General features: G+C 36.9%; 1 protein-coding gene across 1 annotated transcript in view; it reads right to left on the bottom strand.

Annotated features, from left to right (window-relative positions):
• Positions 1 to 961: 961 nt before the first annotated feature.
• Positions 962 to 25,434, bottom strand: part of cmtr1 (cap methyltransferase 1) — a 121,596-nt gene continuing 97,123 nt past the window's right edge. Inside the window, exons 18-24 of the mRNA XM_039748362.1 lie at positions 14,553 to 14,678; positions 12,010 to 12,101; positions 11,848 to 11,916; positions 10,899 to 10,946; positions 6,981 to 7,093; positions 5,644 to 5,752; positions 962 to 2,117 (exon numbers count right to left, since the gene is read on the bottom strand). Of these exons, the coding sequence (XP_039604296.1) occupies positions 1,982 to 2,117; positions 5,644 to 5,752; positions 6,981 to 7,093; positions 10,899 to 10,946; positions 11,848 to 11,916; positions 12,010 to 12,101; positions 14,553 to 14,678 (693 nt within the window). The 3' untranslated portion in view covers positions 962 to 1,981. The remainder of the gene's footprint in view (positions 2,118 to 5,643; positions 5,753 to 6,980; positions 7,094 to 10,898; positions 10,947 to 11,847; positions 11,917 to 12,009; positions 12,102 to 14,552; positions 14,679 to 25,434) is intronic.

Here is a 25,434-nt window from a genome sequence, read left to right as displayed (position 1 = left end):
CCACCAAAGCGTACAGCCAAGTCTGTATCCACCAATACCCATTTACACTTCATGTGTAGTGTTGCATATTGCATACAGAAGGAAATAACTGGCTTGAACTGATGAACAGCATTAAACTGTCTCAGGGGATCAAATAAACATGGCCTAATTCTAATACATATATTCAAATTAATAGATAGATAGATATATAGATAGATAGATAGATAGATACTTTGTGAATTTCCCCTTGGGGATTAATAATGTTCAGAAAAAGGTAGAAAGATGAAGGAGACGTACACGGAGCTGCTGGAAGGGCTGCCACTCACGGCAGCCTACCACTAAGAGTGTAATAAAGGATAATACTTTTGTTAACTTATCTGAAATCACAATTGCTCAAGTTTAAGGGAAAAAACAGTAATTTAGACAGAAAATTCTAAATATTTGTAAAGAGTGATACTATATATTGATTACTGTATATTTCTAAACAAAACCTTTTTTTTAACTTAATTTTATTATGTGTACATACCTTGAATTTACATAAGACCTTTCTGTAAACTTGGATGTGCAATTAAAAAATGGAGTTGACAACATTAAATTGAAACTCACATGTTATTAGTAGGTGGTCTGATGCTTTTAGACCACTAAACATACCCATACTGCAATTTGATGCTTATTGTTCAAGCAAAAGTTTAAATAACATAATTCAATCTGTAAATTTACAAATGATATAATACACCTCAATCCCAGGAATGGTTTAAGTTTAAAGTAATTATTATTGATTATTAATTGGTGGTCTTATTTGCAGCAGCTACCAAGGTTTATGCCCTACAGAAAATTACAAGAATTAATGTCAATGTTTTTAGATACTGTATGTATTACTATCAATGTTTAAAGCTTTGAGAAGTTAGAGGGTGCATAGATAAACAGAACAAGTCAGTCAATTTCTATAATAAATTACATACTAGAAGGTAAATAGAAAATCTTGAATTAAACATCTTTGAACACCACTATTTATTTCACAAATAGGACCTTCTGTCAAATGGCTTGTAACAATTAACTCATGTCTGATACCAAATAAAACAGAACAAAAATAAAACTTTGGTTATGATAAACTGCTTGTTACCTTTACTGATTTGAGAAAGATAAAGATGTTCTCAATAACAACATTCAGCAAACAGTGCATCGTATATAGATCGATGGTAGTAGCAAACACAGAAACACAGTGGGTGCTTTCCAGTTCTTTATGGCAATAGTTGACTATTTGTACCAATCAGCATTTTCAGAATGGACAAACAAAGAAATCAACAAAAGCCAATGCATCCAAAATGTCTCCAGATTACAACATAAAAGTACACCCATTTACTGTGTCTTACAGCAATCCGTGAAATGTAAGCAAGTGGTTACGGTGGCAGCCTAAACCAAGTTTACTGCTGCAGAGTCCAATCCAAGTTCTGGAATCATATTTTATGCAACAAGGTATTAAGTAACATAGATGAATGCAAAATCATTCCAAGGAACAAACCCTTTTAGGTGATAATGACGACATGGTTCCAAATCATAACTAATTTTTATCTTTTGTTCTTAAACTGGTTATATATCCTTTAAAAATATGTTACGTCCTGGTGCCATTTCAAAAGAAAATATTCAAGTCAAGTGACTAGACATGGAAAAAGTTGCCAAAGAATACCTTGCCATTTCAATATCGTCTGAACAAAATTGATATAAATTCAGTAGTTCTGTGAAGGCAATTCATCGTTGGTCAGGGCAAAGTTGGTGTTTACAAAATAAGCAACCTTATTCCAACATTTACAAATGAAAGCTTCAAGAGGCAAGTGAATTTTAACTGAAACCTTGATTCTTCTGCAGAATTTTACACATGTAACATTTTAATAATGAAGCATGCTTGTTTGAAGACTTTATCCGTTTCTGTTACGAGTGAAAAAAGGTAGTCTTTTTGATGGAGAGCTAGTAAAGTACACAAATCTATATTTCTACACCACGTTTACAGTTGGTAGTGCTTCCGAATAAATGACAGTACATCTTCTTTTGACAGCTTGTCAGAATCTATTCTTGACTGAGAATCATGAACTTTGACACCTTCTTCCCATGCCCAAAAGAGCCGTTCAAAGTGGCAGGAACTGAAAGAGAGAGAAAAAAAAGACTTTAATTATTATGTATACAGTATACACACAAACATATGTACAGTTAAGTCCATAAATATTTGGACAGAGACAACTTTTTTCTAATTTTGATTCTCTACATTACCACAATGAATTTTAAATGAAACAACTCAGATGCAGTTTAAGTGCAGATTTTCAGCTTTAATTCAGTGGGTTGAACAAAAAGATTGCATAAAAATGTGAGGCAACTAAAGCATTTTTTTAACACAATCCCTTCATTTCAGGGGCTCAAAAGTAATTAGACAATTGACTCAAAGGCTATTTCATGGGCAGGTGTGGGCAAGTCCGTCGTTATGTCATTATCAGTTAAGCAGATAAAAGGCCTGGAGTTGATTTGAGGTGTGATGCTTGCATGTGGAAGATTTTGCTGTGATCAAACAACATACGGTCAAAGGAGCTCTCCATGCAGATGAAAGAAGCCATCCTTAAGCTGCGAAAACAGAAAAAACCCATCTGAAAAATTGCTACAATATTAAGAGTGGCAAAATCTGCAGTTTGGTACATCCTGAGAAAGAAAGCAAGCACTGGTGAACTCAGCAACGCAAAAAGACCTGGACGTCCATGGAAGACAACAGTGGTGGATGATCGCAGACTCATTTCCACGGCGAAGAGAAACCCCTTCACAACAGCCAACCAAGTGAACAACACTCTCCAGGGGTAGGCGTATCGATATCCAAGTCTACCATAAAGAGAAGACTGCATGAAAGTAAATACAGAGGGTGCACTGCAAGGTGCAAGCCACTCATAAGCCTCAAGAATAGAAAGGCTAGATTGGACTTTGCTAAAGAACATCTAAAAAAGCCAGCACAGTTCTGGAAAAACATTCTTTGGACAGATGAAACCAAGATCAATCTCTACCAGAATGATGGCAAGAAAAAAGTATGAAGAAGGCATGGAACAGCTCATTATCCAAAGCATACCACACCATCTGTAAAACACGGTGGAGGCAGTGTGATGGCTTGACCATGCATGGCTGGCAGTGGCACTGGGACACTAGTGTTTATTGATGATGTGACACAGGACAGAAGCAGCCAAATCAATTCTGAGGTGTTCAGAGACATACTGTCTGCTCAAATCCAGCTAAATGCAGTCAAATTGATTGGGCGGCGTTTCATGATACAGATGGACAGTGACCCAAAACATATAGCCAAAGCAACCCAGGAGTTTATTAAAGCAAAGAAGTGGAAAATTCTTGAATGGCCAAGTCAGTCACCTGATCTTAACCCAATTGAGCATGCATTTCACTTGTTGAAGACTAAACTTGGGACAGAAAGGCCCACAAACAAACAGCAACTGAAAGCCGCTGCAGTAAAGGCCTGGCAGAGAATTAAAAAGGAGGAAACCCAGCATCTGGTGATGTCCATGACTTCAAGACTTCAAGACTTCAGGCTGTCATTGCCAGCAAAGGGTTTTCAACCAAGTATTAGAAATGAACATTTTATTTCCAGTTATTTAATTTGTCCAATTACTTTTGAGCCCCTAAAATAAAGGGATTGCGTTAAAAAAAATACTTTAATTCCCTCACATTTTTATGCAATCTTTTTGTTCAACCCATTGAATTAAAGCTAAAAGTCTGCACTTCAACTGCATCTGAGTTGTTTCATTTAAAATTCATTGTGGTAATGTACAGAACCAAAATTAGAAAAAAGTTGTCTCTGTCCAAATATTTATGGACCTAACTGTACACCAATACTGTACATATTATGCCTGCACAGCTCATGACTCCTTTCACTTCTGACAGAAGTCTTCAATAGCAAATAAACACAATTTAAGGTTAAAGGCAACAAGACAGAATGTCTTTATTATACAACATCGATTAACTGGATTTAATTTGGCCTTTTTTATCAACAGTGTCAAAGTGAAAGCAGATCTCTGCCAAGTGACCTGAATTAATTACGAAAATAAAACAAAATAATTGACCACATAAGTAATCACTCCCTTCAAGTCAGTTTTTAGTAGATGCAGCTTTAGTAGTATAGTGGTGATGTTGCACAAAAATGGGCGAGGCTGAGTGAGACAAGGGCTCAGCTGAAGTCACCAGGAAGCACTCGACATACAGTTCTTGGCAGCAGTCCTGATGTGCATGGGAATAGGAGATCTTCTATTGCTCACAGTGTTGAAAAGGAGCTACTTCTGAGAGTCTTTTTAATCCAGACTTTGTGGGTTCATAACTGACCTCCACTGGTTATCACAGTGCAAAACGTGTGGCAAGGGAAGGATCATGGCATGGTTGCATGACAAAACAGGCAGCCATGACAACCTTGAGTCTGTGTGCACAGGTCTTTCTCCAATAGCTTTGCACATCAGGACACTGCAATTTTCCTCCATTTTCTTTACAAAACTCCTCCAATTCTATCAAGCTACATGAGGATTGTGAGTGAACATCCTTTTCCTAGTCCTGCTATAAATTCCCAATTGTTTCGAAATCTGGATTCTTGGTCACCCCAGAGCATTATCATTATTGTTTTAAGCCATTCCTGTGTGTCTCTGGCTTTATGCTTATTGTTGTCTTGCTGATATAGAAATCTTCCCCCAAGGAGCAGGCTACTTGCAGACTATGTCAGGGTTTCTTCCAGGATTTCCCTTCTATTTTGCTTCATTTATTTCACCTTTTACCCTCACAGGCCTTCCACGGCCTCAATTATGGTTGCATCAGACCATAGAACCTTCTTCCAGCTAGCTTCAGGGTCTCTTATGTGCCTCCAGGTGAAATCTAGCTGAGATGTTACATGTGGTTTTTAACAATTGCTTTCTTTTTCCCACTCCCTCATAAAGCTTTAACTGGTGAAGTACCCAGAAAACAGTTATTGTATGCATAGACTCTCCAGTCTGAGCCATTTTAGTTTGTAACTCCTTTAGAGTTATCACAGGTCTCTTGCTAGCCTTCCTCACTACTTTCCTTCTTGCACAATTACTCAGTTTTTGTGGACAGCTTACTATAGGCAGATTTACAGTTGTGCCATAATTTTCCATTTTTTAGTTATTGATTAAACTGGACTCCAGGACATATTCAGTGACTTGGATACTTTGTCTCCTTTTCCGCAACTTGTGGCTGTTGATCCAATTTTCACTGTGTTACTTGTAGTGTTCTTTTGTCTTCATTTTGTAGGTTAGGCCATAATACTGACTTACCACAAAAGTTCGATCTTCCAGATGAGGTGCATTTGTACTACAATCAATATAAGCCCCTTGAATACAGACAGGTGAGCTCCATTGAACTAATCATGTGACTTTTAAAACCAGTTGGCTAAACCAGTTAGACTTTCGGTTTTTCATAATAAATGAGATGGATACTTTTATTTTATATTTGTAATTAATTTAGACCTCTTTCCAGAGATCTGTTTTAACTTTGACATTAAAGAGTCTTGTTTTGTTGATCAATGTAAAAAAAGATTAATTAAATCCACAGTGACTTAAAGTTGAATGCTAAAAAAGAGAAAACTTCTAAAGGGGTAAATAAAGAAACAACCCTTTGGAGACTTACTTGAATGAAGCAATAGCATCACTTGGCATGTCATAAGTTGACTTTGTGGTTAACTTGTTGTAAAAGAACTTTCTTTTGGAGGTTTTACTATATGCCATTGTCCATGGATCTAAAAAATACAGGAAATTATTAATCAGATTGATTTAAGTCACATGAGTTTACTGCACACATTAAAGAAAATGATAAAAAGTTAAAAAATTAAAAGTGTAATGGTTCATTATTTATTTTGAACATCTACCTGTAATCAAGAACACATATAAAGCTGAAAATTGTCTTTAACTTTCTTTCCTTTTCAGCATTCAAATAACCTTTAGCCTTTTTTCTTTCACATACATACTGTATGCATATACTCATTTAAAATAAAAATGTATAGTAAACATAAAATACATTTTTGTAAGCACACATTAGTGAAAAAATATACATGAAAAAAGATTGATCTTTCAAGATTATGATTTACTGTTTTCATTGTTTATTTCTGTGGCCTAAAACCCTAGTACTAAGTGACCTAAAATAAAATTTTATGTATGAAAACAATTTACTTCCAAATCTGTCCTTAACAGGATAGATCAAGGTGGTCTCCCCTAGACTTCTTGTATACTCAGATATGGAGATGGATATTTGAGGAGTAAACCACAAGACAATAATTATGTTTTTATATTATGTACATTAAAGAACCATCAACATTAAATCAATTTAATAATATACTAAACAATTATTCTAAAAGTAAAGTTGAATAAATCAGACTTTGTAGCTGCATGAATAAAGAAGTATTACTTCTGGTTAGTGGAAATAGTTCAAAAGTTGACAAAAATCTATATTTTGTACCAAGTACTTGTATGGAAAATTTGGCTGACCCAAATGAAAGCGTACTCAAGTTATCATGTTTACCTACATATACACGCACAGACAGACACACAGACATAATTCCAAAAATGGTACTTTCGGAACTCAGGGAGGTCTAAAACGGCAAGATTCATCAAAATATTGAAATCAAGTTTTTGGACAATTGCAATACTTTCCTTATACTTCTTATACAAGAAAGTAAAGATGTATTAGCAATGAAAGAAAAACTGAGTAACATATGATAATGACATCCAAATACAGCAGTAAAATACTGTAACTTCACTGTTCACTACACTTTAAAGTAAGATAATGACAAATACCACTCTGCTCTAAACACAAAATCAAAAGTTGCATCTTATTAAACAACATTTTATAATTTACAACCAACAGACCAGAATTAAAAAGGATAAACAATTTCTGTTTTTTATTCACATTCTATTTGCTGGCTGCACACTACAGTCATGTTCAGGAGTATCTCCATGCATCTGTCTTACCATTCACAGTCTTGATGATATAAAGACCAGTGGGTAGGAAGTGCCTGTCGTCTCGGCCTGTGTAAGACAACCGAGGAATTCCACCAGAGCTTTTTGTTAACTTCATCTCTAGTCTAGGGTAGAGTAAAATATTAGGTTGTCATTAGATTGGTAAAGAAAACACTCAATTTAGCTTTAGATTTTTTTAAATTAATTTTCTAAAAACTAAGTAATACAAGGGGTAAATCAAAAAGTAAAGAGAGATTGAAAATTACTCAGTAGCTGCAATATATAGAAGCTGGCACAATATAACATATTTGTGATGGCTTATGGGTAGTCTGGTTGAAGCCAAGGTTAAATGAACATTTCAACATTGTTGAACAATGTGCCACAAGTGAATTTATTTTGGGCAGAGGGAGTGAAACCTGCTGAAATTCACCAAAGGATGATAAACAAGGAACTCTGTGAGTGAACAGCTGAGCTCAGCTGCAAGCGGGGGACATGTTATTTCATTTTATTAATAATCCATGACCTGGGACCTCATGTATAAATGGTGCGTATGAAGAGAAATGTTGCGTACTCCCATTTGCATGCTCAAATCGCGATCTATAAAACCTAAACTGTGCTCCGCTCGGTTTTGCAAATTGGCGGCACCCAGCGTCAAAGCAGTGCTTTTGTTCCAGTGTGGTTTCCCTTTCTTTTTTAGATACACATCCCTGATGCGGCTTTATCATATACACTGAAATTAACCGCATATTGTTTATTAGTTTAAGGCATCTGATTGTAATTAACAATATAATGGTCCATGGAATGGCCAAACTATTCCAAATACCAGAGCTGCTTTAGCATTGTTGCTCTCACTGCTCCTTCTTCTTTTACTTTCAGCTGCTCTCCTTAGGGGTTGCCACAGCGGATCATGTTTTTCCATATCTCTCTCACCGCACCACTCGGATTATTTATATCACTGTATCTGAGTGTGGAATCACAGCTCTACAGCAGCTGATCGGAAGAGAATTATCGGTATACAGGACACGCTGTCTCAGCCATGCTGCCTATTTGAACTGCTTTCATGCAACAAATGCTTCAGAGCCTTTCCTGTACTGACCTTGCAGTTCAGGAACAGTTTAATCCAAAGAACTATAAACGCACTAAATCAGTCCATCAAGAGGTCCTTGTAGAACTATTTGTACTTATAAGAACAATTACCTGACTGTAAACTTGCGACACAGTTACAATGTTGCACAACCTGAGCCACTTTATAAAGCTCGTATTTACATATGATGACGATATAATTTTTAAGATGAAATGCAGCAAAATATTTTATTATATTATACAGATAAAACTTTAACTTCATTTAAATAATCTATATTGTTATCATATGAGGACACGGTGTCACTCAGTTTACGGATTGTTCCTGCCTCGCTCTGTATTCTTGCATGACACTGGAAGGATAGATGGATAGAATAATTAAACATGTACTATGAAGATATTTCAATGTTCCTTAAAAGTTTTGAAGAATTGGCATTCTCAGCTTACAGATGGCTTAAAGTCTATTACAGAGCTGATTATATGGCGATTGGGTATTTGGAGAAAGAATAGGAAGGACAGGAATTGGGGGTTAGTATATTTGAAAGAGACAGTACTGCTGCAATAAATTATTTCATTGAAGGTCGCGCAAGGCACAGCAAGCATCTTGCGTGAAGCATGAACAATCACTGTGCCACCGTGTTCCCATGTTTAATACGTGCTTTAATTCCTATCATCATGAAAATGATACCAAGGATACATCTCAGTATTTAAATTATTCAGAGAGCTGTAATAAATTGAATGTAATGAATTCTGTGTCCTGTTGGAGGAAGAGAAAGCCTGTTTACGAAGCACATAGTGATTCACACACATACAGCAACAGGTACACATGTCGTAAATGTAGGAAGGACGGTCCTTCCGTGTGTGTGAACTGTTAACATTTGAATTTGATGATTGCATATAGCGCTGAAGTGACCTCTCTGTACTATTCTTTCCTCTGCATGTCCTGGAGTACAAAAGAAACAGTACTGTGCACCCAAAAGTGGACATTGGCAAGATCGGGGGGTTGGGGGGGAACACACAGTCACCGATTATAAGCGCAAGATGTTATGTGAATGAATATGAATAATATGAATAATGTTGCATCCATGCCACAATGTTTTCTGAAATATACTATACAGGTCATAAAATGAATAATTCCAAATATCATATATACCTCTGTCTCTGTTTTTTTTAGTTTTTTTTTGACATCACAGAACATAAGGTGTATACTAATTCAGCATGAGCAGAAACACTGAATAAAAAAAATAAATAAAGTGACGGTGAGATACAAAGAAGGCAGATTCGCCAGCGTTTCTGTGTCAGCTTTTATCCCTCCAGATCAGAGAATGTCCAGTTCATTGCCTCAAAACACCACTCACATCTACAGTTACTCCCAGTTTCAAATAAAAACTAACAGCGTCAGATCCCTAGGGCGGTAGTATGTATTGTGATCGTGACTAAGAGAATAAAAGTGAAAAAAAAAAAGGTAACTTTTACTATAAATGTACACCGTCTGTTACAGACGCAAACCAAATGTATGTTTGTACTGTATAATATTAACAAAAAGAGCAGGTCACTACTGAAAACAGCACATATAGGTGGGAGTCGGGATCGAACCGGGGACTCTTGATTATAAATCAGCAAATCTTACTGCTACGCCACAGAAGCTGTTGTATTGTCCTTGAACATTTTGTGAAAGTGTTTATTTGATCTTTGGACTTCAGGTTTCACACATTATATAGTTTATGCCAACATTTTGTCATTTACTACTAAAATATGAAAAACGTTTCTGTTTTAACAATGTGTTTACACAGATTATTGTAGAAATGGAACACACATGAAATGCATGTGTTCCAAATAATGATCTATTATTTCCACTCTAAAACTCCAGCAATTCACTCCCAGATAATCAATCCAAGGTATGAGCTAGAAGAACACTGTGCACGTTCTGCGGCTGTAGGGGGATGGGATACCAGGCTGCTTGCCTTTATCGGCACATTTACAGGACAAAAGACGCTGACGGAGAGGTGCGAACGAATTTAAAGTGGGCCGGATCTATGAGTTTTTTCGTAGGCTCTGGTAATTCTAGTGTTAAACCAACAAATAGTACGTTTTTCCTTGCCTCCACTTGGTTTGCGCTTAAATTCTTCTATTTCCCCCTGTGCTTTTGCCATTGCCTTTTCACAGAATGCTGAGGTGTAATTCTAAGAGGAGTTTGTGCAGTGGCAACAGGCGCGTGCACGTGCGTTACTTTTCACGCTGACTGGGATTTATAGAGCGGAAGAACATGGAAGTTGGCGAACACACAGATTTATGCATCTGGATTTTTTTGTGCGTACGAACATTTCCGCTTTTGTCCATGCACCATGTTTTTATGTGAATTCTACACACGGCATAATGCATGAGGGCCCTGGTCACTATCAGAATGTCTGTGCTTCTAATTCTTCTCAGTCTTTCAATGCAACACTGTTCTACTAAATGATAAAAATTACATCTTCCATCCTTTTATCACAATAACAGAGTAGAGAAGTGAAGGAGAAAAAAAATCTTTTTAAATTTATAGCGGGTCAAAATGTTCATAAACCGTGTCATTTGTAATCTTTAAAAGCAAAACTCATTTCTCCAGGACAATGATAGAATTTTAAGAAAGGTGTTTTAGCACGGAACACTGGAAAAATGCTGTTGGTTCTGTGGACTCCATCAATTTAAGTTCTTCTCATTATAGCCTGAACTGGATTTTCTATACAATTTCCAACTTTTCCCTATTTTTAAGTCTAAATATTTTAATATTTTACAGAGACATTATAAATGATTTTGCCCTTTTATTGCATAAACTTGAATACTGTTAAATGCATTTTACTCTCCTCTCACCTTACAAAGATCTTCTCCATCTCTTCCAATCTATATACATCTTTCACTCTACAAATGCAAAGAACAAATGTATTTTTAATCATTAAACAATTGACTCATGCCCACTACAAAAAATAAAAATGACAGGACTTCAGTATGAACAGTTAATTGGTGCTTTTCCTTCACAATCAACAACACTAAAGAATGTGTTAAGTCGCTAACTGAACGATTCAAAACTATGGAAAATACTGTTGCATACTCATCCAACAGTGAAGATATTGAGAAATATTAGCAGTTTTATTTGTTCTTTTAGTTTTTTAACATTGCCACTGTATACAATGCCTTTATCTTCCAAATGTAATATTCACCTAACCATTCTAAACTTTCTCGTTAAGGATAAAAACTTGCAGTATAAAGACAAAACAGTGTTACCACCTCAAATTTCACTAAGGGCTTGTACATTGTCTGGGATCCACTGCAAAATACAATTAAATTTTCCTAAAAAAAGCGAGTATTTAATGAAAAGAAAAAAAAAAATGCCAAACAGCCAACATGAATGTTTAAAATCATTCAATGAACAGTACATCTCAGATGCTTTGTTAAATCAGTTTCAAGGTCAACACAAGATCCAAAAACTGAGCATGAACCACATAAACTATAAAATTTCATGAATGGTATTTGGAACCATTGCAAATAAGGTATGGAAGATCGAATAGGAACCAGAATTTACTTGTTCTAAAACTGCTGTGTAAAAGGCTGTCAATTTGTCCCAAAATCACTCATACCTTCTAAGATTCTCTTTGTATAATGTCACTTTGCCGCTTCTAATACAACATATTAAATTATCTATTTTTCCACAAACGTTAACATCACTGTTGATTAAAAAAAATGGTGTTTATGATTAAGGTAAATTCTTACTTGCCTGCAAGTAAGATGTATTGCCAGGATGTAACATCAATTACATACTCACCGAATGGGGTTCATGTCTGGACGACTCAGTTTAGAAACAGCTTTTACAAACTTTTCTGCCATTTGAATTCTGCAAACAATCAGGTAAAACAAAGTAAGTTTCAATCTGAAAGTTCAGACTGTTAGTAAATATATTCATTTTTAAACCTTCCTGTATCCTCACCTCAGGTTAAAATGCTGATCACGAATGTCAGTGCCATTTAGAATAAGTGCATCAAGTATATGAATGGAACAGATTCTTCTCTGAGCTTTGCCCTGGAGTTGAAACAATTTATAAACAACAAAAGCATGAAGCATGAAGAAATCAAAAAAATAACTTGAAAGATTCTATAAGCTGACATTGTAACCGTTTTGGGGCTAGCACCCATTAATTTGAGAGACAGAACTGAACCATACCCGGGAGCAATAATAATAATGTTTATGTATATTCTCCTCAATCAATGTTGTGATAGTATAACAACACTTTAGGAAGAAAACAGTAACAGGTATACAAACACTCAAGCTGTCAAATCTCTGCTTACTATACTGTGTTGATAAAATGACTTAATGAATGCTTCAAAATCATTTCAGTTCTTTTTTGTCTGGCACATACTGACTCTCCGGTACGAGAAACCCCCAAATAAAATACACCATTCGATTTATCTTGATGCCTAGTTATGCAAGATATTGAACTTTTGAATGAAGCTCATGATAATATTTCAAAAATATGATGTAAGTATTCTTGTTTGTTATAAGTAAATAAGTTCTTATGAACACCTTGAATTAGGGCAGCTTCCTTTTGGATACATGTCTGCCAGTCTTTGTCCTCTTTCCTTTCAGTAACCATTTCTAATTCTCTTAGACCACCACACATTATATCTTAGCTTTCTTCAAAAAATACAACATGGTCTTGGTTCCTGTGCTGCTAAACTACTTCTGAAAATTCTGGAGGGAAAACTGGTGTTACTCTTTTCATAAGCTATTAAACTTGTAGTTTTTGTTTTGCAGGCTGATGTAGCATCGGGCAAACTAAGTGAGAAATAGGCTGCGTTCATCCATCATTTTAAATTTTGGATGTGTATCAACCAATGATAACAGTCCACATCAGTACCCATCAATCTTAATTGACTGCTTGAAGTCCTGTTTAATAAGGTCTACTCATCTAGTTTTTCTTGTGTGTATTTTACTGGCTGAATAGATATTTTCTCTTACTCAGGAACTTGGAATTTCAATTGGTACTTTGGAACAGGAGGGTGGGATTATCTGTGCCATGAAGACAGAGTTTTGTTGTATTCAATTTTAAAATTTGATAGTTTATATAATTGTTTACTTCTGCATCATTAATAAAAAGTTTATCACAAAAAAGCAAGGCATTTAAAAATAGATATGTAGTTGATTTTTTACAATTCACAGTAGCTGTCACTGAACAATTAAAAATGTTATGAATACTCTTAATACAAAAAGCATTTACAAAACTGGCAACATAATAACCATCATCTTAGTTTACCTAGGTTGACCATAAAAACATTCCTACCCAACATAATTTTGAGCATTCTTTGTGATAAGAACTATTCTTTTCATTCTATTCATGTTATAGTTTTATTCAATGTCTTCTCCACTTCATTAGATTAATCCTCATCTTTTCTAGGAAACGGAACCGTTAATTCTCACAATCTTCATTTGTGCCATATGCCCAAACTATGCAGGTTTGTACTATGCAGGCTTGTTTCTAACCACATATTTAATCAACCAAACATGTCTATCTCTGCATTCAGCTTGCTCTGTGAAAATCAACTGCATAATCATTCCTAATCCATGTTTTCGAATTTTGATTCATAGTCTGCTTTTACCTTCCAAGTTTCACACTCATAATTCATATAAACCTTTTGAGTGAACTTTTGTTTTTTAATGCTTGGTAGTCATACCTATAACTCTTGTGGAAAACTCTTGGAATATGATCCAATCATCACACATTTGACCTTCTATACCGTAGAAAATATTCACTACTTTCTCTTAAATAAACTGTTTTACCAACCCTTAAACAAACTAATTGTGGAAGTATTTCACACTCTTTGACAAAGATCATTTTTGCTACCCACAAACTACAAATTAATCAATTGTAAATGTGACCAGAATGTTATAAGTGGGATTGATACTTTCGATGTTCCGCGTGATGGAGATTTTAACTCAGCACCTTAACTATACATCCTGGATAGTAATGCTTACACTTCCTCCATAACTTCTCTATTTCCCCACATCCTTCATTTCTTTGCTTTCTTCATTAGCCTTGAGGCTTTCCAGTACAGTACTTCCTTCTTCACACCAAAATGTCTTAATTTGTCTGTTGTTTTGCCAACAGCTTCTTACAAATAACAATTGTTGAAATAGTTGTAAAATTAGAGTACTGGCAAGATAGTCAACATAGTCAAGGTATGTATCTCAAAAATCAACTTGTCATTGAAAGAATAATTTTGTATTTTACAGTACAATGCCTAAACCAATAAATCAAACTATATAAATAGCATAAGCCAAAAGATAAACTTAAGTCACCTCTTACAACAATATGTAAACACAAAGAATCCTTCAAAAAACAAATCCAGAAACTTTTAAGTCTATAACTTTGCCTAAACTGAAACATCAGGAAAAGTGTTTAACTGACATTCCATTAGATTTCTGTGTGTTTTCATGTTCTAGGTTTTGTACATAACTAATAATGGAATTGGTTACCTCTCCTTTTAATTCCTGAATGATCTCTGCTGATAGAAGAGTATCTCTAGGCAATTCTGTCTTAAAGTTTTCCAACTTTTTCCAGCGAAGTGGCGGCTTTCCATCCCAGATATATATCTGTGATTTCTGAAGAAGAAAAAAAGATATCTGTTAAGATTTCTTTGTAAGCTAAAGCCAAGATGACTTGCTTCACCAACAACAGTCAAAATTGGCAGATTAAGCCTAACTCTGTTTACATCTGTTAAATGTAAATGCATACACTTCTAAGCCTAGAGGGAAGTTCACTTGCTGAAACTTTAAAAGCTCATTGTTGATAGGTGCCTAATCTATGGCATGGACATATGCAGTAAAATGTGTGTTTGGAACTCAGAAAGAATGTTGCACCCAGAATACACAAAAGTGATGTGTTATCTAGTACATTTATATCATGTACCTATAAGGGTGCAAGGCACAATCTATTTGGAAAAATGTGTATTTTTTTTTAAGAAGGCAAAATTAATCATTTCTCTGTCACACGTGTTTTGCACAATTACTTGAGATGCATACCAAACACTGTATTTATGTAGGTTATATTATCATTCTACCTGGGAAAATGCAGTGGATGGTGTTATATCTAGAATACAGAAATGTAACAGGTTTAATTGTGTGTCAGCTTTATCAAAAAAAAACTTCTTTGATGAACCCTAAATTGTGCACTTTTCCTTAAATTATGTTACAATTTAAATGCCCTAGAAACAACTAGACACATTTTTGGTTTTGCACATTTAAATGATACAATCTTAGATACAGGTCAGGCACTGCTTTTAGAGTTGTCACTACATATACTGTAAATGTACATTAAACTGCATTGGTTGTCTATTTTCAACCCTACCTGTATTATTCCAGTTGATATTTAACCAGCAGTCCCCTTTTGAAAACAAAGGGAAAATACAATTTGGAAACAAAACACTATTATTTTATTAACTGTATTTTAAAAGTAGCTATGTAGCATCTCCTTTTCATTCTCCACCTTAATTCATCCATGCATTTTTTTGAAATTATTCATTGCCTTGTACTGTCAAAGGGAGATAAAGCCTGTCTTGGCAACATTACATGCAAGCCAGAATCCAACAGAGCACACTCATAACAAACCCACACATTCAATTTTACACTTACATAAGACTGATTTGTCTATTCCCATTCCTCTTTGTGGGAAACTTTTTTAGATAGATGAGATTACAAGAAGAAAGCCCACATGAACGCAAAGAGAAAGTAAAAGTTCCATATAGTAGGTTATAGGGCTAGAATTTGAACCTACCTCCCTGAGCTATGAGGCGGCGGCAGCAGCAGTACTAACCACTACTTTATCATTTCCATCACTGTTGATGTTATTCTCAGCCCATCCTCAGTTCTCTCTGGTTCAAGACTACAATCCAGCTAGTCTCCTTTAAGGCAAATAGCTAAGAACTGCAATCCCTGTATCAAAAATGTCATTGTCTCCTGCTGAACGTATTTAATGGTCAGTCACAATAACAGATTTTCTAAAGAAAAAATAATTTATGAACTTCTGAAGCACAACTATAAACATGAACGGAGGAAACTTGAAAAAGTAGCAAACACTGACCAAGTTTACACAAAGATAGATGCAAATTATCATGATGGCCATGTCTAAACATGTCACAATTCCAAGTTATGCCAACAGTTCATTTCTGGATGTAATTACACATCTTGGCTAAGAAATGTTAACGAAGAATAAAGAGAGATCTTAAGAATAAGCATTGATGTTAATCACAGTCATGGAGAACAGAGAGTGATAGTTATACAATGGACTAGCTATATGTGTAAATGTCAGTATCTACAGTCGTGTGATTTGAGTACAAAATGTGATAAAACGAGTACTGACTAAGTTTACTTCAGTTCAATTTGTCATTTCTTAAATTTTTCTTATATTCATTAAAATTAATTCCCAAACCTTCAGTCATAACTTGACATTTCAATGACCCTATGTGTCCTAGGAACTTTACTGTCAGAAAACTTATTCTCCTGGAATGGTTTTCTTGGCAAATCAGGAGCAGGTCAAAAAAAGACGCTACCCAAAATATGGTTCCAGTGAGGGCTCCAATTTCAACTAATGGAACCTTACCTAGAAGATTGTTCCTGGGACTTACCTCTTATTACCAGTAGTTTGTAGGCTAATGCTTGAGGTTTGGAAAATGAGAAGAGGCCATTTACTCCATCAAGCAAGTTTTATCAAGTTCCTTCAATACCGTCCAGCCCTCCATATTAAGGGGTAAAGCTCAGAGACATACAGTTGGATGACCCTATGGTATCTTGGAAAATGGACTGTCGAACACACCACAGTTTGTGAGACTCAAGGACTGTGTTTCTGATACAGATGTGAGCAACACTAGAGCACAACAAGGAACAGTTCTGTTTCCTTTTCTCTTTACTCTGTTCACCTCAGACTAAAATTATAACACCAGGTCATGTCACTTTCAGTAATTTTCAGACAATTCTCCACTTAAGTGCCGAAAGATAAGGTGGAAGAGATGGAATATAGAAGCTAGGTGGAGAACTTTATTTTTTAGTGCATAAAGAATTGTGTGTAACTTAATATCAGCAAAATCAAGGAACTGGTCTTGAATTTAGCCACACCAAAGGGCCTCTATGTCCAGTCATTAGAGTTTGTCGTTCTATCTATCTATATAACATGCTGATATGGCACCTGCTCTGCTCAGGACCACAAAACATTACAGAGGCTGGTAAAATAAATAAATAATATTTATAATAAATAAAGTAAATATGGAATGTAAAAGTCTGGGCACTCATTCAATGCTGATGTCTCAGAACTTATTAAGTTGTTAGTCTGGTCTGGCTAAGCTCGTTTGGTGCTGGACAGGTCAAACAAAACCTTTGACTCTTCACACACTGTGCCACACTTACCAACAAGGCACTCTTCAATATATCTGACTAATGACCTGAAAAATAAATTGACGCCAAAGCAGGGAATGCTATACAAAAAACATTTGTAAGCTGTGATTTTTTGACAAAGAGGGTGTTACTAGGTACTGACTTAGTAGGGTGTCCAAATGTTTACAAATGTCAAATGTACTTTTTTTGACATTTTTTTGTGTTCCTCAAATAAATCATAACTGTATATTAACATTTAAAAAAAAAAATCTCATTGTTTTGGTTTGTTTACTATCAAAGTTGAATTTACAATTCCTTACTTCAAATGTCAAAATATGTACTTTGGTCAGGTGTATCCAAACTTTTGCATGAAACTGTGAGTGTATACACACACACACACACACACACACAATTCATAATTTTTTGCAAAGGTAACAACATTGCTAGAATATGTAATGAAAGTCAAAGATGTGATTGTTAATACAGTGACCCTATTAAAAATATGGGATTAGCATCCCATGATTATTCCAAAACAATAATCTTTTACTGAAGAATGCTAAAAAAAACCCACTTTTCTGCACAGAATTCACGTAATTCCATATAAATTGGTAACAAGCAAAACATTTTTTCTCAGTAGTCATTCCCTAGAACTCTTTGACTTCTGCTAACATCTCCAAAAATAAAAAATCAGTTGTTGCTGTCAGGTGTCTCCATATCTCCTCCAATGCTTTATCTATGGCTGTGGACGGCACAAGCCTGAAATAATCTGACAGCGACGTCTGTTTAATGTGCCACTTGAGATTCTTTACAGTTTTGGAGTATGGAATTACAGCAGAGGAAAGATGATGTTTAACCTTGAAAATATGATCGATAATGAGATGAGCAGCCTCAATGTCTTTAGCCAGCTGGTCGCTGGCACAAAGTTTATCTAACACCTTTATTTTCTCAATAAGTTGTATCACTGACTTTGCACACTTGGGGTTAAAACCCAGAGTACTTGCACAAATGCTTTCAGGATATATTTACAACACAAAATTAGATTTCTAAGCAAAATAATAAAAATATGCAACAAATGAACAGGTAGCTCTTCATAAAGGTAGGGTGAATAAGGCAGTGAAGTACCTGGTAGGATACTAGCCACTCCTCTCTAATTTTTTTCTCTTCTGCACATAGCAGCCAATGCAAAATTAAAAACAAGGTTACAAATAAAATCAAAGGCTTTAAATGGACCTCAGTTATAGTGCTGTTGGTTAATCAGGTATATTATAAGTACTATGTAGCTAATTACTTTTCTATGTACAATGTTTTTATTTTTTGTAGCAAAGGCTATTATTATTATTTAGCTGCCTACTGCTGAAGATGTTACACCTAGTCTTTGGTGGTGCTGGTATGAAAGAGACTGCTACAGAACTCCATATTATAGGACATCACTAAAGTAGGGCATTTGGTAATGTTACAAAGGTGATTTAAAGTTGATATATTCAGATTTAATGCTACATAACCTGGCTTTGGCAACATATTTCTCAGAAATGTCTCTGAATTAAAATAAACAGGGAAAAAGGTCTTTTCTGGGTCTAAACACAATCAAAGATGAGACAAAAAGACGTACTTTAAGTTAAACATTGTGATCCACAGAGACAATAGAATTGTTATCCCAAAGTGGTTGAAGGGAGAAAATTACACACACAGCAGTGGCTACTTCATCACATTGGCATTTTCCACTAGGCTGCAGATGGGAAATGGGATTTATATATTGAACACCTTTCTTACTGGACCAGCTGTGCAGAATTAATGACACTCACAACCACAGCATTTGACAAGCACAGGAGCTTTACAATGTGCATGTTAAATGCAACTTCTTCGACCTTCATCGAACTTTGTTGCTTTCCCTTTGTTTCTACAGACAGTCCTCATTTGCATAAACCAGCACACCCCATTTCTCCACGAGATCACTGTTAGCACATGTGTCAAATATGTCCTACTCGCTAGAGCATTATTAATAACAAATATCAACAAATAAAACATTTTGGGAATTATAGCTTTTCATTGGGTTACCTCCTAAATATAAACTGAAAAGTCCCTTTTTAGTGGATATCTTCTCCCCTAGATGTACCATCCTGTCAAATTTTAAGTTTTTAGCTGAATGAAATTGAAGATGAGTGAGGGAGTGAGTCAGTCAACTTGCATTTTATATATGTTTGTATATATATATATATATATATATATATATATATATATATATATATATGTTTATATATATATATATATATATATATATATATATATATATATATATATATATATATATATATATATATACACAGTGGAAACTCAGTTCACGACCATAATTCGTTCCAAACCTCTGGTCGTAAACCGATTTGGTCATGAACCGAAGCAATTTCCCCCCATAGGATTGTATGTAAATACAATTAATCCGTTCCAGACCGTACGAACTGTATGTAAATATATATATTTTTTTATTTTTAAGCACAAATATAGTTAATTACACCATAGAATGCAGTGTAATAGTAAACCAATGTAAAAACATTGAATAACACTGAAACAAACACCCAGGCTCCCTGTTCAGCTGCAAGCGCAGGCTCGCTCGCCCTCTCTCTCTCTCTCTAACACGCACGTAGGCTCGCTCGCCCTCTCTCTCTCTCTAGCACGTAGGCTCGCTCGCCCTCTCTCTCTCTCTTTCTCTCCAGCACGCAGGCTAGCTCGCCCTTTCTCTCTCTCTAACATTGCAGCAGCTCGCGCTATAGCCTTGCAAGCCGATCGCTGTATAAAACACTTTTTTCAATGAGTTTTAAGCACAGGGGGGAAAAAAAGGAACATTTGAACAAATTCGAACTTTATTTAAAAACCAACCACAAGCAACCAAGAAAGTAACATTACAGGAGTTCGCACTGTAGCCTTGCAATCGATCGCTGTATAAACGTTTTTTTAATTGAGCTTTAAGCACAGGGGGAAAAAATGAACATTTGAAAAAACTGTAATTTAATAAACCACCAAGAAAAGTAACATTGCAACAAATCTCGCTACTAACCACTCGCTGTAAACACTTTTTTTAATGAGTTTTAAGCATGGGGAAAAAAATGAACATTTGAAAAAAGTGAAAAGTAACACTGCAACAACTCACGCTACGAACCGAAAAATGAACACTTAAAAAATTCGTAATACAAAAACCATAAACCACCAAGAAAGCTAACCTTGCATGAGTCGCGTTCTGGCATCAAGTGAGGAGGAACTGGGTGGAGAGGAGGAAGAGTTTGGCTCCGCAATGGAGGGGTGTTTTCCTTCAGGTGTTTTCTCTTGTGTGTTTTCTTGGGTTTCTGGTGTTTTTAGCTGTTTAGCTGGTGGGAGCGAAAGCCTCAAGCAGCCATTCCAAAAATAAAGTCCTTGTGACCCAACCCGTGTTAGCCCTCCACATTACTGCCAGTCTGGCTTTGTTTACATTGTGCTGCTTGAAAGCACGAGGGTTCTCAAATTGGTAAATGAGTAAACTGGTAAACAGTTTTTCCACCTCTTCCAGCACTTGAAGCCTCTGCCTGGTTAGCGCTGTAACTCCTTTTACAAAATCAGCTGCTTTAATAGATTCTTTCTGCTTTAGAATAGTCGAAATCATAGATTTTAACTTCTTGTACTCGGCGGCTAGATCAGTAACACGAACGCCACGCTCATACTTTTCAATAATTTCTTTCTTTAATTTGATTTCAATTTTCTGCAAAACTTTCTTCTCACCACTCTTCACTTGCTTAGAAGCCATGGTTAACTGCAAAAGCACACGAAATTCTGTAGAGCACAAAGAGAGCGCAGGTAAAGCACGCACGTCTGACTGAGAACAATAAAGCGGCGCAACACGTGCTTAAATACAGTAATCGGCGCGTACAAAACCGGAAGAGAAATGAAATAGAGTACAAAGAGTTCACAGCGAAAGCATGCACGCACGTGCAAGCACGCAGGTCTGACCGAGAACAATGCAACACGTGCGGAAATCATCAGCGTGCACAAACGGAAAGGGAAACTGGCTTCTTCGTATACAGAGTGTGTGGTTGTGAACCGAGGCAAAAGTTTGGCGAACTTTTTGGTCGTAAACCGAGTTGTACGTGTACCGAGACGTTCGTGAACCGAGGTTCCACTGTATATATATACACAGTGGTACCTCGGTATACGTCTGCTTTGGAATAAGTCCAACTTGGTATACGTCCTGTTTGGACACGAAAAATTTTGCTTGGTATACGACCTTTGTTTGGAATACGACTTGCATGCTAGAACACCGCGCGCTACCCTTGTTAACCTCTCTCGAGACAAAGCTACTACTGCCCAAGAGTGTCAGTGCACCAGTTGCTAGTATTCAGTGAACAACCCGTGATATAACTCTCTGTGAATTTTCACGTGTGTGGTATTACGGGTCCACAGCTCCTGTCAAAGGCCAGTTTTAAAATAAATAATCACCGCGCTCACGGCCTGGTGAGGGGGTGTGGTGGTTGTGTGCATCGCTGAAGCAGTTCTCAGGGCTAATCGCAATGTGGACGTTTCTCACCTAAGTGCACAGGTGAGGGACCATCCGCATTCGTGATTGTTCCTGGGGCTGCTTATCTTGATAAATAGAAGCGCTTGTCGGCTAGAAGGGGAGGAAAAAGAAAGAACTGAGGGGAGGTTGAGAGAGAGAGCGAGCGCGCATACAAAGTAGCTGAAGTAGGCAGAGTGAAGTTCAGCTGCAAGTAGGGCGACTCTCCTGTTGGGAAGCAGGGGGGCCGCCAGGTAAAAAGGCACCAGGCTTCTTCTTGTTTTTTTTTTTTTAAATGCTTCCCGCTGTATTTTAACCTCGTTGTTTTTAAGAAGACTTTTTTCTATTGCTTTTTAACCTCCAAGTTTCACTTCTTATTTTATGGATTATTTATTGGAACTTTGGAAAATGCACTTTAATTTGAATACATTGTTTTGTTGATTGTTTTAATAAAAGCACTTTGCACTTTTTCACCATCCCCTTGCTTTATTGTTACCGATGAGGCACATTACTGACGGTGTAGGGTTCAAGGGCTCCCTGACAGCAGATGGGAACATTCATCAAACCCGAGTCGTCACAATGTGATTTTGTGTTTTTTCACGTAAATTTGAATTGATTGTTGAAAAGTATGAAGGTGGCATGCGTATCCGGGACATGGCTGTTGCATACCGTTTGCTGAGAACGACGGTACCTACGATTGTGAAAAACAAAGACGTTATTAAAAAGTAAAGTGAGGTTAAATTTTCATTTATTTCATTTAATTGCTTTTGTATTTACATATTTTAGTATTAAGCAGTGTTTAAATTATTTTATACAACCCCATCAATGTATAATGTGCCAATAACAATAGGATTTTTTTAATGGGAATGGATTGATCATTTTTCCATTATTTCTTATGGGAAAAATTAGTTTGGTATACGTCCTGTTTGGTATAAGTCAAAGGACCGAGAACGGATTAAGGACGTATACCAAGGTACCACTGTGTGTGTATGTGTGTGTATATATATATATATATATATATATATATATATATATATATATATATATATATATATATATATATGCTCACAAAAATTAAAGGAACACTTTAAAGAAACACATTAGATACATCAGATCTCAATATGAAGTTGGATATCTATACAAATAACGACAGGGCAATGTCTTAGGAACAAAAGGATGCCAAGTCTTTTAATGGAAATAAAAGTTTTCTGCCTACAGAGGGCTCAATTGTGTAGACACCCTAAAATCAGAGTGAAATGAAGATGTGGCAGGCTAGTCCATTTTTCAAAAACTTAATTTCTGCTACTCAAAATGCTTTTCAGTATCTTGTGTGGCCCCACGAGCTTGTATGCATGCTTGACAACGTCGGGGCATGCTCCTAATGAGACGATGGATGGTGTCTTGTGGCATTTCCTCCCAGATCTGTATGAGGGCATCCCTGAGCTGTTGTACAGTCTGAGGAGCAACCTGGCGCCTAATGGACCGAAACATAATGTCCCACAGATGTTCTATTGGGTTTAAGTCAGGGGATCGTGAAGGCCATTCAATTGTTTCAATTCCTTCATCCTCCAGGTACTGCCTGCATACTCTTGCCACATGAGGCCGGGCATTGTCGTGCATTAGGAGGAAACCAGGACCTACTGCACCAGCGTAGGGTCTGACAATGGGTTCAAGGATTTCATCTCGATACCTTATGGCAGTCAGAGCACCATTTCCTACGCAGTAGATGTGTGTGTCCCTCCATGGATATGCCTCCCCAGACCATCACTGACCCACCACCAAACCTGTCATGTTGAGCGCGTTGCAGGCAGCATATCGTTCTCCTTGTCTTCTCCAGACTCTTTCACGTCTATCACAGCTGCTCAGGGTGAACCTGCTCTCGTCTGTAAAAGTACAGGGCCAGTGGCGGACTTGCCAATTCTGGTGTTCTTGAGCAAATGCCAGTCGAGCTCCACGGTGCTGGGCAGTGAGCACAGGGCCCACTACAGGATGTCGGGCCCTCAGGCCATCTTCATGAAGTCTGTTCCTGATTGTTTGGGTAGAGACATTCACACCAGTGGCCCTCTGGAGGTCATTCTGTAGGGCACGAGCAGTGCTCAGCCTGTTCCGCCTTGCACAAAGGAGCAGGTATCGGTCCTGCTGATGGGTTGAGGACCTTCTACGGCCCTGTCCAGCTCTCCGAGAATAACAGCCAGTCTCCTGAAATCTCCTCCATGTTCTGGAGATTGTGCTGGGAGACACATTAAACCTTCTTGCTGCAGCACGTGTGGATGTGCCATCCTGGAGAAGTTGGACAACCTGTGCAACTTCTGTAGGGTTAAGGAATCGCCTCATACTGCCAGTAGAGATGATTACTCAAGCCAAAACTAGCACGAGTGGAAAAACAGCCAAAAAAGATCAAGACGGAGAAACTTGAAATGACCTCCACATGTAAAACCAGTCCTGTTTTGAGGGTTTTCTAATTGTTGCCACTTTAGTGCACCTGTCGTGAAGTCCATGAACACCAATACAGCTGAAAGTGATTAACAATGACCTCAGCTGCTTAACCAACCAGAAAATTATCAGACATGTTTAACTGATTTCATGCCAGGCCCAATAAAAAAAGTATTCCTTTAATTTTTGTGAGCAGTGTATATATACATGCTAATAAAAGGCAAAGCCCTCACTGACTGACTCATCACTAATTCTCCAACTCCCCGTGTAGGTAGAAGGCTGAAATTTGGCAGGCTCATTTCTTACAGCTTACTTACAAAAGTTAGGCAGGTTACATTTTGAAATTCTACGCATAACGGTCATAACTGGAACCTACTTATGTACATATATACCGGCCATAGCCTGCAGCTCGGTCGCCGTGTAAGGCGGAGTTGCATCCCTCATTGTCACACCTCCCACGTAATTGAGTGCCTGCCCATATAAGGCCGTCCCGTCAGCGGCAATCCAATAGAAACACTCTGAGAAACTTTTAAGTGCCGGGTCTTAGCTAACATTGAATAAAGCCGTGGACATCGCACGAGATAGCACAAGCACAGCTGAGAACCTTCGATGCATGTACTCCGAGCGGCTCACGTGAACTGACTGTGAATGCAGTACACAGACAAAAAATAACAGCTCCAAAGAGCGCTGAACAAAAAACGCATTACACAATTGAGAAGGCAGCAAAAGAATATGATGCGAGTGATGCATACAAGCATATTCATAAGAGAATTATGCAGAAAACAAAGCACACGGTGGAAAAAGTCAATGTCCAGCTAAAGGAAGACAGTGTAAAAAAACCCCATGCATGCAATGTGCAATTTAAACTTTTTTTCTATCCTGAGGTCACCCTTTTGAACCCCCCTGATATTTACTACGTGGTGGCGCATTTGTACTCCATCAACATTAATTATATTTTGTCTATTTTTCCAGCGCATCGCGCACAAAAGCAAGGAAACGATGGGAGCTGCTGCAAGTAGTAAGTCTATGATAAGCGGAATACCGCTA

Source organism: Polypterus senegalus, chromosome 3 (genome assembly GCF_016835505.1).
Source record: "Polypterus senegalus isolate Bchr_013 chromosome 3, ASM1683550v1, whole genome shotgun sequence".
NCBI lineage: Eukaryota > Metazoa > Chordata > Cladistia > Polypteriformes > Polypteridae > Polypterus > Polypterus senegalus.
Note: the sequence above shows the minus strand (reverse complement) of the source record. Positions and strands in the feature narration are given on the sequence as shown.